Here is a 15113-nt window from a genome sequence, read left to right as displayed (position 1 = left end):
TAAAGATTTTATTGGGGAAGGGGAACAGGACTTTATCGGGAAACAGTGTGTACTTCTAGGACTTTTTTCCAAGTCAAGTTGTTGCCCTTTCAATCTTAGCTGTGGAGGGCACAGCTCAGCTCCAGGTCCAGTTGCCGTTTGCTAGTTGCAGGGGGCACAGCCCACCATCCCTTGCGGGAGTCAAACCGGCAACCTTGTGGTTGAGAGGACACACTCCAACCAACTGAGCCATCCGGGAGCTCAGCAGCAGCTCAGCTCAAGGTGCCGTGTTCAATCTTAGTTGCAGGGGGCGGAGCCCACCATCCCTTGCCTGACTCGAGGAATTGAACCAGCAGCTTTGTGGTTGAGAGCCCATTGGCCCATGTGGGAATCGAACCGGCAGCCTTAGGAGTTAGGAGCACAGAGCTCCAACCGCCTGAGCCACCGGGCCAGCCCACATTTGATCTATATTATTCACAGATTCCATAGCTGCAAATTCACCTACTTGCTAAACTATATTTGTAACCCCCAAATCAGTACTCACAGTACTTTGACAGTCATTAGCAGACATGCACAGAGCAGTGAAAACTTTGAGTTGCCCACATTCCCAGCTGAAGGTGAGCAATGGGATGCTCTCCCTCTTCTTCCAGCTCGCAAACAGAGAGGACCAGAGGATGGAGACAGCAGAGGCAATGCAGAGCAAGAAACTCCAGCTACGGGACCAGTGGATGGAGTTTGAACTCAACTCTAGCACCTGTTAGTGGAGTGACCTCAGGTAAATCACTCAATTCTTCTGAACATCATTTTCTCATTTGTAAAATAAAGAAAATAGAATCTACCAGGATGAGTTGATTTTAAGATTATTATCTTAATTACACAAAGTTGTAATTTACGATTATAATTTATGTGATATATATGTATTATGTACATATACATACATATATATGTACATATGTTTGTAAGTGTATACATGTATATTTACATTATTTCCCCTAGGAGCAGTGGTTCAGTATTGACTAATTCTGTGTTTGCAGCAACTTTATAGAACATAACTACCATGAATAATGAGAATTGACTGTATACTCATTCATTTTCACATTTCAAAAAATTAAATAGTAGTAACTATTTTCATTTTTTTCCACTTTGTTTTGTTCACATAACATTATATTGTGAAGTTCACTCCATATTAGTATATAGAGATATTTCTCTCTGTCTCTCTCTTACAGCCGAATAGTACCATTTTGTGTGTATGCCGTAATTTATACAACCAGACCTCGGGTAGTAGATGTTTGGGTTGACTGCTGTCCTTTAGTATTAAAAATAGTACCGCAATGAATAACCTTTGACCCTATCTTTTTGTCAGTGTATCTTGGGATATAGCCCTGGGAGTGGGGTTTCTGAATAAAAGGGTAAAAGCTATATAGTGTTGTGGTTTTAAAGACACATCCGTATATTCTCTGATAATCCTCCTCTTAAGAGGTGGAGCTCAACTCCTATTTCTTTAATAGTGGGCAGGCCTGAGTGACTCATTTTTAGCAAACAGAACACAGAAGAAGTAATGAGCTATCACTTCCAGTTTAGATTATAAAAAGACTGTGGCTTCTGTCTTGTTTGTGCTCTTTCATTCTCTCCCTCCCTCTACTCACTTGGTCTTGACAGAAATCAGCTACCATATCAGGAGGTAGACTTGAGAAGAGGGAATACCACTACCATATCATAAAGATAACCAAGTAGCCCCAGGAAAGGTCCACACGGAACTGAATTTGGGAACTGGTATTCTGAGGCTTGTCATCAGCCCCTTGACTGAGTTTGGAAGCGTATCCTTCTCCAATTGAACCTTGAAATAACTGCAGTGCTGGCCAACAGCTTGACTGCAACCTCATGAGAGGCTAAACCTGAACCACCCAGCTAAGCTGTGCCTAGATTCGACTCACAGAAACCATAAAACGTTAAATGCGTATAGTTTCAAACTGCTAAGTTCCAGGTAACTCTTTACCCAGCAGTAAATAACTAATACCTGTAGTTTTGCTAGCTATTGCCAAACCCCCTGTAGAGGGGCTACACCATTCTTCTGCCCACCACCAATAATATATGAGCATTCCTGATTCCCAACACTGTGTGATTCCAAATTTAGAATACATTTTTTTAACAAGATAATAGATGAGAAATAGTGTCTTACTGCAGCTTTAATTTTTATTTCTTTCATTATGAGAGAAGTCTCCATCCTCTTCTTTTTTGACGAGTTACTACATAAAGATAACTTCCCATCACCCTTAGGATTAAGAGCTAAATTTTTCACAATCCCTACAAGGCTTTCCACAGTATGGCCCCTTCCTATATCTACAACTTCCATTGGCATCACTCCTTGAGGGTTCTAAATTAACTATTACTATACCCTTAGTGCCTAACACAGTGGCTGTACTATCTGAAGCACAGGGTATGCAATAAATATTGATATAACTGTGGAAGTTCAAGTTGAAGCGAGTGATTACAACTGCCCATTTCTTACCCTCTTCTTTGTCTTGACCAAACATTAGTCAGGCTTCTCTCCTCGCCAAAGGCCCCTAAACTCTGGCTTGCCCTCCAGTTTAGACACACACTCTAGTATTATGTATGTGCAAACATCCTTAACAGCTTATTCTCAGAATCTGAGGATCCCAAAAACATTTCTTGTTGAAGTGCCCTGGTTTTGCCACTTGCACACCCCCACCTCTTAAAAGTCCGTGCTACCCTTTCTTAGCCCTCCCCCTATAAAAGAAAAGACTTTTTTGGTGTGATTTTGAGATACTTGCAGATTTCTGAGATGAGAGTGTTCTCCCAATTCAATAATCTTTCTGAATAAAATCTCTCCTTATCTAAGTCCAGATTTGTTTTTATTTGACATGAAAAATAAACCTGTTAAGTGTAAAATTGCTACTCATTTAATTGCAGAAGTCAACATGGCTCCTATGAAAACTAATGATTCAAAATTTTATCTACTGATACACACTAAAACATCAATTTAACATGCATTTTTTAAAAAGTATAAAAGCTTGATGTAAGGTCTAAAAGGTTATGATAACAGTGATGATTTATTGATGTTTTATATGATGGTTTATTGGTTCAGTTTTTTAATAGAGTGATCCCCCACGAAATCTAACCTTATCACTCTCTTCCTTTTTCTCTTCTATTTTTTAGTCTCCCCTTTCTCTGTCTCAATTTCCCTTTCTGTTTGAGCCTCGTGTTCTGTCTCTTAGCTTCCCACTTCTGTTCCTATGCCTCCCATTTTTTGCCCTCAGTCTGCCGTCTCTCTGCCTACACAGGCCTGTCTTCTGCTCCCAGTATCTCTGCTTTCTGTTTTCTCCTATTCTCTGATTCTCAGCTTCTCACTGTCTTTCAATCCGTGCCTCAGTCTCCTCTTATTTGTCTCTTAATTTTCCTTTTTCCTTCAATTGGCCTTTACCACTTGTTGCTACCGTAATTTCCCCTAGAGAATTCCTTATAATCGTTTTTAGCACACAGTCCATTATTACTGTGTATCCCCTTTCTCTGCCTCCCAGTGAACTCTTTCAACACTTTGGTCCCTCTTTCCTACAGTGGAATCTCCCGGGAGGTGATTATACTATTCCACGTTTTCACCCCTCTCAGCAAGTAGAATCTCCCGGTAGGGGGCTGTACCATTTACAAACACTTTTAAGATGTGTCGTCAATAAGAATATTTTACTATTCCAAAGTCTTCCTCTTTCACCAAATGCAGTCTTCTGATAGAGTACGTATCACTCAAACTTCTTCCCCAGTGCTCCTATAAAACCTCTCTGCAAAGTTTGCACCTTATTCGTTTATATAATCCTCCTTGCTGTCACCTTCTTCTCTCTGCCAGTGGCACATCCCAACCACGAATGAATTCCTCCAAATGTACGGAACTGCCTGGGCTCTCAAGATGGCGGCTCCCATTCAGACATAGTGCCTGGAAGCGGCCATAGTGCCTCCTGAACAAAGCCTCCGGGGATGCGAAGTGGGCAAAACCGCCCAGTACGGAACAGCGCAGGCTGGGGAGCTCCGCGCTTTGCTCAACTAGACAGGAAGCAGGAGAGTTCGCCAGTATGGATGTGACAGCGGTCCCAGGTTAAGCCGTGCCTGGCATTTCGGGAACTGATAAAGGAGCTGCAGGTCAGAAGGTAGATAAGTGAGGTGATGAGTCTATTGGATTGGTAATGGAGGGGAGGGGTTCATAGGGTCGGTGATTAGAGATTTATGAAGTCACTGGTGTGGAAGGAATATGCGATTGGTGTTGGGTTTGTTTGGGAGGCAGGGTTGGTGTGAGCTATGAGATTAGTAATTGGAGAAGGATGTGTCAGTGATGGGGCTGTCTATGGGATCAGAGGGGGGATGACGTGTGGGGGACTCACTGGTGGTGATGACAGGGGTCAGTGATTTAGGGGGACTCTGGGGAATCAGTGATTGATGAGGAGGCTGTGGACTAAATGACGGGGACGTACATGTGGTGGTCAGTGATGTGATGGGCATAGGGGGTTCTTTGGGATATGTGATTGCTAGGCCCCAGGACTCAGAGATTTGGAGGGAGTAATAATGGCATCAGGGCATCTTGATGATCAGCCCCAATTGACTGGGAAGGGTTTTACATACACTAAAACTTACAACTGTTGAGTTCTTAAAGGTCAACCCCCTTCTCAATCCATCATTGCACCCCTTAGTCTGGCGCCCCCCACAGAAATGATCATTTTAAAACAACACCAAACAAAAAGGATAGCATTAGTATGAAAAGTGTGATTTTAGCCCTACCTCTTTCTAGTTCATTGAAATCATTTTATATTTTATTCAAGAAACAGTTATTGAGCACCTGCTGGGTACCCAGAGATTAGTAGGATTATTCCTCCTGATTGTTAACTTCCAGATCCGTTTTGATAAAATCTCCCTGTCATGAGAGCACCTATTTCCTCTGAACCCGTTCAGTCCTGTCTGCATGACTCCTGAGACTGAGAAAACTTTACCAGGTACGTACCTTCCTGCATTGAGGTGTATTCCCTTGTATCAGTGGTTCCAACCTATCACCATTTTTATATGCACACAACTGCACTGTTGAAAATCAGCAATAAAAATTTAAACAGAAAACATCTTAAAATTAACATTTTGGTCCATGAATATTGATTGGCAGGAGAGTTTGCTGAGCTGAGGGCAGATACGAGTATTGAAATTCAGCTGCTGGTTCTTCCTGGGGAATAAGGGAATGCATTCCTCAGTTTTCTGTTTGGTCATTGCCTTTCTTATTGCCAGGGAACTCTATCGGCAGTTAAATCTTTATATAGATCTATCCATGTTTATTGCTTTATGAAAACATTTTACAAAATAATTGCTGGTTCATAGGGGGAAAATAAATTGTTAGTAAATCAACATGAAACTTATCTTCGCATCTATACAATTAAAAAACGTTGTCTAAGTTCTGTGTGATCATAGTATAGGCACAAGAGGACTTCCTCCTTCATGTGGTGCTTGCTGACGTTTCTATCAGGACCAAACAACCTTCTCCCATCATTCACCCAACTTCTGGTGGCCCTGTGTTTCCCTGAAAAAAAGACCTAGGTGGACAATCAGCTCTAATGCATCTTTTGGAGCAAAAATTAATATCAGACCCAGTATTCTATTGTATTATATTATATTATATTATATTATATTATATTATATTATATTATCCTATGCTATGCTATATTATATTATAAAGACCCGGTCTTGTATTATAGTAAAATAAGACCGGTCTTATATTAATTTTTGCTCCAAAAGACGCATTAGAGCTGATTGTCTGTCTAGGTCTCATTTTCAGGAAAACACGGTAGTTGTTTCTAGGTTGGTGAATATGGAAGCTGCAGTTTGGGTCTAGTCTGTGAAAACGCTCTTCTGATCACCAGTTTTGCTTTTACAGGCATCTGTCCTTTTCGATTAGAGCAGAAAAGGATGACATCCCAGGTGAGTTGCATTTATTTTTATTTTCAAATTTTTCTCCTTGATTTTCCATACAATCAAGTGGAAAAGTACAAAGAGCTAAAATTTGGATTAGGGAAAAGTAGTCAAAATAAAGATCAAGACCTAGAAAGAGTTGCTAGGTAATATACAGATAACCTGGCCTGAAAATTGATGTACAAATTTTTCTGATCTTTCTTGCAGGCATCATCAGTTACATGCTTTGCAATCCTCTAAAGAGAAAGCAGGTCGATTTCCCATGGGAAGAAATGATTTCTTGCCATATAATACTAACGTTTCTTTTATGAGTCTCTCTAGGTGATGGAATCCAAAGTGTGCTCACCAACATTCCTGTGGTAAATGCAATAGTACGTTTCTTGTAGCTGTATCATAAAATCTCTTCTAGAGGGAAGGTATCAGTGTCATAGCCAAACTCCTTGACCTTTGTCCTTTTGAACTGGAGTCATCAAACTATTGCATGTGGGCCCAGTCCAACTGTTTTTATAAGCAAAGTTTTATCAGTAGCAAACCAACTGTTTTTATAAGCAAAGTTTATCAGCCCTGCCATTTGCTTACATATTGTCTATGGCTGTTGTCCTGCTACAGTGGCAGAGTTGGGGTAAGTACAACGGAGAGCGCGTGACCTTCAATGCTGAAAATACATACCTTTACTGAAAAACTTTGTCGACCTCTGCTTTAGAGGACCAAATTGATTACGGAGGCTTCCTATTATCCAGCTTTATTTGCCAATAAAATCTGGATAACATAGGATGGATACATTTTGAATGGTCTTCCAAAATATATATGCCTCTCAAGAGGCATTTCTTGAATTATAATTATCTGGCAAAACTTTGGAGAGTTAGGATCTGTGATGCTCCACGTCCTTTACTGTGGTTTTGTGAGTTTCTAGGATTACTGCCCAACTCAAGACCCATTCCTTCTCTGCTCTTCCCTTGTTAAAGGTCTGTATTATGTTTTTCTCCCAGTCAACATTCACTATATACATGGCATAAAAGTTTTAAACTATACAAAAAGCTAAAAATTAAAAGGTGAGTGACCTTTCAGTTTTAAACTACTCCTTCTGAGGTTATCGGTGTTAACCATTTGTAGATAATCTTCCAAACCTTTTACTGTATAACTGCAAGTAAGTCTGTATATGTGAAAGCACGAATGTGTGAGAATGTCTCTTATTTTCTTGTGCTTTTCTTTTGGAAAAATAATGCTGTAGTAAACATTCTGTTCTGCAACTTGACTTTTAACTTCACTGTCCAATATAAAGATTTTTGTATACATTTTTTTTAAAGATTTTATTGGAGAAGGGGAACAGGAATTTATTGGGGAACAGTGTGTACTTCCAGGACTTTTTTTCCAAGTCAAGTTGTTGTCCTTTCAATCTTAGTCGTGGAGGGTGCCATTCAGCTTCAAGTTGTTGTCCTTTCAGTCTTAGTTGTGGAGGGCGCAGCTCAGCTCCAGGTCCAGTTGCCATTGCTAGTTGCAGGGGTCGTAGCCCACAATCCCTTGCGGGAGTCGAGGAATCGAACTGGCATCCTTGTGGTTGAGAGGACGCGCTCCAACCAACTGAGCCATCCGGGAGCTCAGCAGCAGCTCAGCTCAAGGTGCCGTGTTCAATCTTAGTTGCAGGGGGCGGAGCCCACCATCCCTTGCGGGACTCGAGGAATTGAACTGGCAACCTTGTGGTTGAGAGCAAGTGGGAATCGAACCGGCAGCCTTCGGAGTTAGGAGCATGGAGCTCCAACTGCCTGAGCCACCGGGCCGGCCTTTTGTATACATTTTAAATATCTCCACGCCAGTACATAGATTCTCCTGTATTATTTTAGCAGATGCATAATATTTCCTGTGGTTGCCTGGGATTGTTCTCTCATCTGTAAAATGGAGATTATAATCCTCGTAGGGTTGTTGTGAGAATTGAGTGCGTAAAAACCATGCTTAGAACTGTAACTGGGGAAGGTTTGTTCTATTATTTAAGTGTTAGCTGTAGTTGTTATTATTACATCATTATTATTGTCAAATCTTGAAATCAGCTTTTGCATTAGGAATCCTTATGTATATTTTATAGTAGAGCTTAACAACTGAGTTGTCTTGTGAAAAAAAAAAAACACAGGTTTTTTTCCCTTCTTGGATTTCAGTCATTTTAGAGCTGTGTTGTCTAATACAGAGCCACCAGCCACATGTGGTTATTGAGACCTTGAAATAGATTAGTCTGAATTGAAATGTGTGTAAAGTACATACTGGATTTTGAAGGTATAATTTTAAAAACTCACACTTTTTAAGGATTGATTCACATGTTAAAATGCTATTTTGGATATAATGGGATAGATATATATTATTAAACATAATTTTTTGAACATGTCTATTCTAACATTTATTCTGTTTCCATCTGTTCCATCGCTTTCATTCTCCAAGTCACCCAAGCTATAAAAATTGTTTGTAGATGACAAAAGTACAATTTCCTATTGATTATGCACAATATTTTTTCAAAAGTAATAAGAGGTATATGTATTTAGTATATTGAAACATTCAAATATCTTTAATAAAGCAAAACCAGAATGTTAGAATTGTATCTATTAATTTTCCTATCAGATGGATTTCTTCTGCATTCCACGTTTATTGCCTTTTTCATGTTGCTCTTCTTCAGATCAGAAGAATATAATTGACTGATACACAAAAATATTTTTAACTTAACATGAACTTTATTTTATTCTCTATAATCTTTCCTGATTCCTTTTTAGCAAACATTTCTTGACTACCTAATATATGTCATATGCACTGGCTACCTGTGGAGTATCTGAAGGAGATTTAGGCATGGTTCTTTCCTGGGAGGAATGCAGAGAAAAATGGGGTAGACACTGTGGAAACCAATATTGACACAAAAAAGCTCTATAATAGACATGAGAGCAAGGAACTGTTACAGGGGGAAGCAACAAGGAAACTGGGAATTGGCTTAAATAGAGAGTCTTGAACTTGGGATCCTGAGGGAAGCAGGGTGAGAATGAGAAACAGCATAAGCAAAAGTAGAACAAGCAGAGTGATTCTAGGAAGAGCGAGAATTTTAGAAAACTAAAGTGGGGGGTGCTTCATGGAAAGTTGGACTCTGGGTGGTACCAAAGTAAAATATAAAAGATCTTGTTTATAATATCAAGGACACAGTGTGGAGCACAGAGGTCAAGAACCCAAGTATCGAATCAGAACACCTGCTTTTAAATCTGAGTTAATCAATCACATAGTGTGTAACGTCTGGCACGTATTTAGTTAAGCACTGTAATCCTCAATTTTCTCAAACATAAAATGGGAAAATTAATAGGGTTGTTAAGAGGACAAATTAAATGTTTGGCAGCTTGATGGTATGAATACGGGACTTAGTGTGGGATGAGAGAGACCGTAAGATTGAGATAAGACTATTTGTATATGTAAGGATGGATCCAAAGAAGGCTTTTAAGCAGGGGACTGTTGATATTTGAAACAATATTTAATTTGTTTTCACTCTTAAAGCAAAATTTGATAATAGTGGAATATTTAGGAAAAAACCTGAAAAATCATTTACAATAATACAGATCACTCAGATCCTACTATTAGATGACAACTAACGTGAACATAATGGTGACATAATTAAAACAGTCAGTTTTTCCTCCAGAAATACCTTATGGCTCTACACTTACCTAAGTCCTTTATTTTAATGTCATGTCAATAATTTGCTGGGGTGTTTTCATGAATGTTTCCTGCACATTTTTTGTTAAGTCTGTTCTTTGGTATTTCTATTGTCACTAATCTATTTCATTTTATTACTAGCTATTGCATGTATACATACAGGAGAACTGTAAGATTTAGGAGAAGCTAAGATTATATTCCTATAAAATGAGGGGATTAGATTATGATCTTCAAGAACTCTGACATTCTGTGATTCTCTAAATGTGGCTTTTCCCTTTTTTTAACGTCATACTCAAAAAGGCCTTCTCTATAAATATTAATAAAAATTCTCCCATGCTTTTTTGTTACTTTTATGGTCTTGGGTATTTTTCAGAGTTTAAATTTTTGCTCCATCCAGAATGTATTTTTTCTATTTTCTAAGACATAAGGTATGGTATTAGTTTGCTAGGGCTACCATAGCAAAGTACCACAAACTGAGCCGAGTAAACAACAGAAATGTATTCTCACAGTTCTGGAGGTTGGAAGTCAAAACTCAAGGTGTCAGTGGGGTTGGTTCTTTCTAAGGGCTGTGAAGGAATGGTCTGTTCCAGCGCTGTCTCCTTTGTAGATGACCATCTTCTCCCCATGTCTCTTCATATCTCCTTCCGTCTATATCTATTTGTTTCTCTGTTCAAATGTCTTCTTTTGATATGGGCATCAGTCATATTGGATTGTGGTCCACCCTAATGACCTCCTATTGCTAATTACATCTGCAACAACCCTATTTCCAAATAAGGTAACATTCTGAGGCATTGGGGGTTAGGATTTCAACGTATGAATTTTCAGGGGATACAATTCAGCCTAGAACATGTGGACTCAATATTATTCTTTTCCCACGGACTATTCAGTTGTTTCAGTACTAGCCAATGAACAATCTATCTTCCTACCAGTTATGTGAATGCTGCCCTTATCACTTATTAAATTATTATTTGTATACAGGTCGGCATTTTCTGATTAACCTCTTCTGTTTTCCTGATCTGTCTGGCTCTTCTTGCTAAAGACAGGATTTTTCATTGTTTTTTCCCAAATACCATGGTAGAAAACTAGGTGTAGGTATAGTTTTACATACTATGGTAGAAATGGTGGGAATGGTCACTTCAGATTAAACAGGAATATACTGTTACAGGGGTTAGTATCGTTCAAGGACGTGGCTGTGGATTTCACCCAGGAAGAGTGGCAGCATCTGGACCCTGCTCAGAGGACCCTGTACAGGGATGTGATGCTGGAGAACTACAGCCACCTGGTCTCAGTGGGTAAGGAAGCTTTCCCTGCATAACTCGGACTTGTGTAATCAAGTGCCTTTCATATCAGGTTCCATGGCTAGGTGGTTCCTGACATGTATAATGACTTTTATGATCTTCATTCCTCCCCAAATAGAGGTCATTACTTTGCTAAGTGCTAACTGGACTGCTTCATTGTAGACTTAAACTGCACCTTCTCTTCTTTCTTTAGTGCAATCTATCCCAATTTCTCTGTGATTTCCATTCAATAGGGCATCCACTTTCCAAACCAGATGTCATCTCCAAGTTGGAACAAGGAGAAGAACCATGGATCATAAAAAGAGACGTGTCAAATTGGATCTATCCAGGTGAAAATCAGGCAGATGGGAGACAAGACAGTTGTTTTAATTGATTGATGCCTGAGGCTTATGTTTCTATTCTTTTTGAAATCTCTTATTCTTCTTTGCTCCTGTGCTGACAATTTAGTAAGCATTCAACAAATAATTAAGTAATTGTGAGTCTTTATAGGGGAAAGCTATTTCTTATTGATCCTCAGTCTCTATTATAGACATATATAATGCCTTTTATGATAAGGCTTAAAGACAATAGAAGGCAAATTCCTTTCAAGAATATAGGTTGTACTTTAGGAAGTAAGACTTGAGACGCATAGCTGTACAAAATTAAATGTCAAATACAGTTACTGTTTGTTTTTAAAAAGATCAGAGAAAATTAGAGTCTAAAGAGATGCAACAGAATTTGAGAAGGTATTTTTCAGAGCATGCAGCGGTAGCTGCTTTGAAAGATATGTTAAGTATTGATGATGACATTGGAGGAGGGTGGAGGCAAACTGAGGGGGGTGTACATGAATAAAATCTTGGAGTTAGGGAAATACGGTTCTTCTGGGAGAACTTTGCTAGTTTTATTTGACATGTAGAGATGATATTTATGGGGAATGGTGGAATTCAAGCTTGGATTTTTTGGTGTGAATCTGATCACGAATCCATAACAGGATCTTGGATTTTCTGTTGTTTGTGTCAGTTGTTAATTAGGAAAGTAGACTGAGGAGAGTTAAAATATTTTGAGTACTAGAAAGCATTGTTTCTTTGAATAGTGATAGCAGGATAATAGTTGTTAAGTAGATATGTAGCAAATGGTTTATAAAATAAATGAATTCAAAAGGTGAAAAACATTTCCATTCAGAAATCAAGGGAAATGGGAAAATTCTAGAAGAGTAACCCAAGATTAGAGTGAAAATAATCCAGACACTTTCCATCTCCTTCAGGTCAAGTTATCCATGAATATCTCTTTAACATCCTGTCCATCCATTTACCTGATAATGGATGTACTGTTAGAAGATGGCCTGTCTCTAGCCCTATTTTCTGAGTTCATCAACTGCGTTGGATCACTCATTTGTTCTTCTCCTCTGCGTTCTGTTAATTGTTCTTTGTGATTGTTTTATTTTATCTTTCTTTCCTTTAGACAGGAAGAGTTACCTTGACAATCCCCAATCATGTATTTTGGGGTCATTTTCCTTCCATAATAAGACATGGAAAGGAGTCACAAAGGATGGTTCATTGTACTCCATTTTAAAAATCTGTCAAGGTGATGGCCAGCTGCAGAGATGTCCCGAAAACCAAGACAGAACTTTCAGTCAAGTAACAGTTATCAATAATAAAACAGTGACAGTGGAGTTGGGCCATAAATATAATGCATTGGGAAAAATGTTTCAAGAGTGCATAGAACCAGATACTTCAACACAGAGACCCTATAACTGTGATGCATTTAAAAAGTACTTGAAATCGAATATTGACCTACCTAGTTGTAATAAGACCAATTCAAGAAAAAGCCCTGATGAGAGTTTTGGATATGGAAAATCCTCTAGCCAAGATGCGTCCAATTCTAATCTTGAGAAAATTCAAAATGGAGTAATACCCTGTGATGATAACCAGTGTGGAAACATTTTCACCAATAAACAATCCCTTATTCAATATCAGAATGTTGCAACTAGGGAGAAAACCTGTTTATGTATTACATGTGGAAAAGCCTTTGCCAAGAAGTCACAGCTTATTGTACACCAACGAATTCATACTGGAAAGAAACCATATGAATGTGGTGCGTGTGGGAAGGCTTTCAGTGAGAAATTTCATCTTATTGTACACCAGAGAACTCATACTGGGGAGAAACCTTATGAATGTTCTGAGTGTGGGAAAGCCTTCTCTCAGAAATCGTCCCTCATTATACATCAGAGAGTTCACACTGGGGAAAAACCATATGAATGTAGTGACTGTGGGAAAGCCTTCTCTCAGAAGTCACCCCTCATTATACATCAGAGAATTCACACTGGAGAGAAACCTTATGAATGTAGAGAGTGTGGAAAGGCCTTCTCCCAGAAGTCACAGCTGATTATACATCATCGAGCACATACAGGAGAGAAGCCCTATGAGTGTACTGAATGTGGGAAAGCCTTCTGTGAGAAGTCCCACCTCATTATACATAAAAGAATTCACACTGGAGAGAAACCCTACAAATGTGCTCAGTGTGAGGAAGCCTTCAGCAGGAAGACAGAACTCATTACACATCAGTTAATTCATACTGGGGAGAAACCTTATGAATGTACTGAATGTGGAAAGACCTTCTCCCGGAAGTCACAGCTCATCATACATCAGAGAACGCATACTGGAGAGAAACCCTACAAATGCAGTGAATGTGGAAAGGCTTTCTGTCAGAAATCACATCTCATTGGACATCAGAGAATTCACACAGGAGAAAAACCTTATATATGCACTGAATGTGGGAAAGCCTTCTCTCAGAAATCTCACCTCCCAGGACATCAGCGAATTCATACCGGAGAGAAACCTTACATATGTGCTGAATGTGGAAAGGCCTTTTCGCAGAAGTCAGACCTTGTTTTACATCAGAGAATCCATACTGGAGAAAGACCCTATCAGTGTGCTACATGTGGAAAAGCCTTCATTCAGAAGTCACAACTCACTGTGCACCAGAGAATTCATAACAGTAGTAAAACCATAACGAACTGAACACAGAAAAGCCTTCAGTATTAGCTCAAGCCTTAAATACTGGAACCCTGATAAATTTGATACGTTTGTGGAAGACGTCATTATGGATAAAATTTTATAGGAGAAATCATGTTTGTAATGTGATGATACCTAACTCAGCAAAGATGATGGGAAATAATTATGAAAATGAAGGACATTTTCACCATGACATGTCAAGCTTTTAACGTTAGGAACTGAATGGTCAGTAGAACAAATTATCTATGCAGAATGTTGTCAAGTTACATATTCCTTGTTATGCTACATACCAATAACCAGACATTGTGAAATTGCTAATATTAGCTTATCATAATTTTGGCCACACAGTAATTCCCTATGAAGAAAGGTTGTGTAAAAAAAAAATTCCTAGAAACTGCATTATAAGGAGGGGCTTAGCATGACTCCTAACGGTACATGTAAAATTCTTGTGCAAAGATGGAAATATGGGTTGATCAGATTCAGTAAAGGTGATGTTTATGTATTTTTCCATCTCAAGCATATAAGTTGACCTTTATCTCTGGAAGTATCTTGAATCTTGAAATAGATGCTTCTGGACGAGGTCTTACCTTTATTCTCCATCACTGGGAATTTGGAATGGTGGAAAGACTTTGGTACTGAACCAGATGGTCTTGGATTTAAATCCTGGCTCAGCTACTCACAGATTGTGTGACCTCAGGCAAGCCTGCTTCACCCATCTGAATATTGTTTCTTATTGGTAAATAAAAGTACAACATAGACTGCCTTTTTAGTTAATACCAATTCTTTGTAATCTTTCTATCCTACTGCAACAGGATGCTAAGATTAATATGTAAAAGACACATCTGAACTTGCTTTGCATTCCAGACACTCTTGCTTTTGAGATCCCATTCCTATGACTGGTTCATTTTACTGTCTTTGATCCCGGTGGCCTTGATTGTTGGTATGTTAAAGTGGCATTGTATTATACATTTATTATGTTTTTACATACACTTATATAAACTGTGGTGATTGCACGTAAAGGCCCTGTCTGATGTTTCTTCAGTTCCTTCTGGCCTCTGCCCTGCAGCCCCCACTGTTTTCCCAGGGAAGCGAGGACACTTACAGAGGAAAATTCTTGAGGTGAGAAATCATGCCTGCCATAGATTTGAGAATTTGATATCTCTAAAATATCTCCTTCCCTCCTTCCTATGGTTTTACCTATTCCTCCGTGAGCACCTTTGCA

General features: G+C 39.1%; 1 protein-coding gene across 3 annotated transcripts in view; it reads left to right on the top strand.

Annotated features, from left to right (window-relative positions):
* LOC109448730 (zinc finger protein 300) overlaps nt 1-14904 on the top strand; it is a 55355-nt gene extending 40451 nt beyond the window's left edge. The window contains exons 3-9 of one of the 3 annotated variants that reach the window (XM_019734321.3): nt 630-754; nt 3839-4128; nt 4874-4973; nt 5897-5940; nt 10766-10892; nt 11132-11227; nt 12339-14904. In XM_019734321.3, the coding sequence (XP_019589880.3) occupies nt 4943-4973; nt 5897-5940; nt 10766-10892; nt 11132-11227; nt 12339-13897 (1857 nt within the window). In that variant the 5' untranslated portion in view covers nt 630-754; nt 3839-4128; nt 4874-4942 and the 3' untranslated portion in view covers nt 13898-14904. Of the gene's footprint in view, nt 1-629; nt 755-3838; nt 4137-4873; nt 4974-5896; nt 5941-10765; nt 10893-11131; nt 11228-12141 lie in introns of all 3 variants that reach the window. The other 2 variants (XM_019734323.3, XM_074313803.2) reach the window with 2 other exon arrangements.
* Nucleotides 14905-15113: the final 209 nt, after the last annotated feature.

The sequence above is a fragment of the Rhinolophus sinicus genome, chromosome 5 (genome assembly GCF_057876585.1).
Source record: "Rhinolophus sinicus isolate RSI-liver-muscle chromosome 5, RSI-T2T, whole genome shotgun sequence".
Lineage (NCBI taxonomy): Eukaryota > Metazoa > Chordata > Mammalia > Chiroptera > Rhinolophidae > Rhinolophus > Rhinolophus sinicus.
Note: the sequence above shows the minus strand (reverse complement) of the source record. Positions and strands in the feature narration are given on the sequence as shown.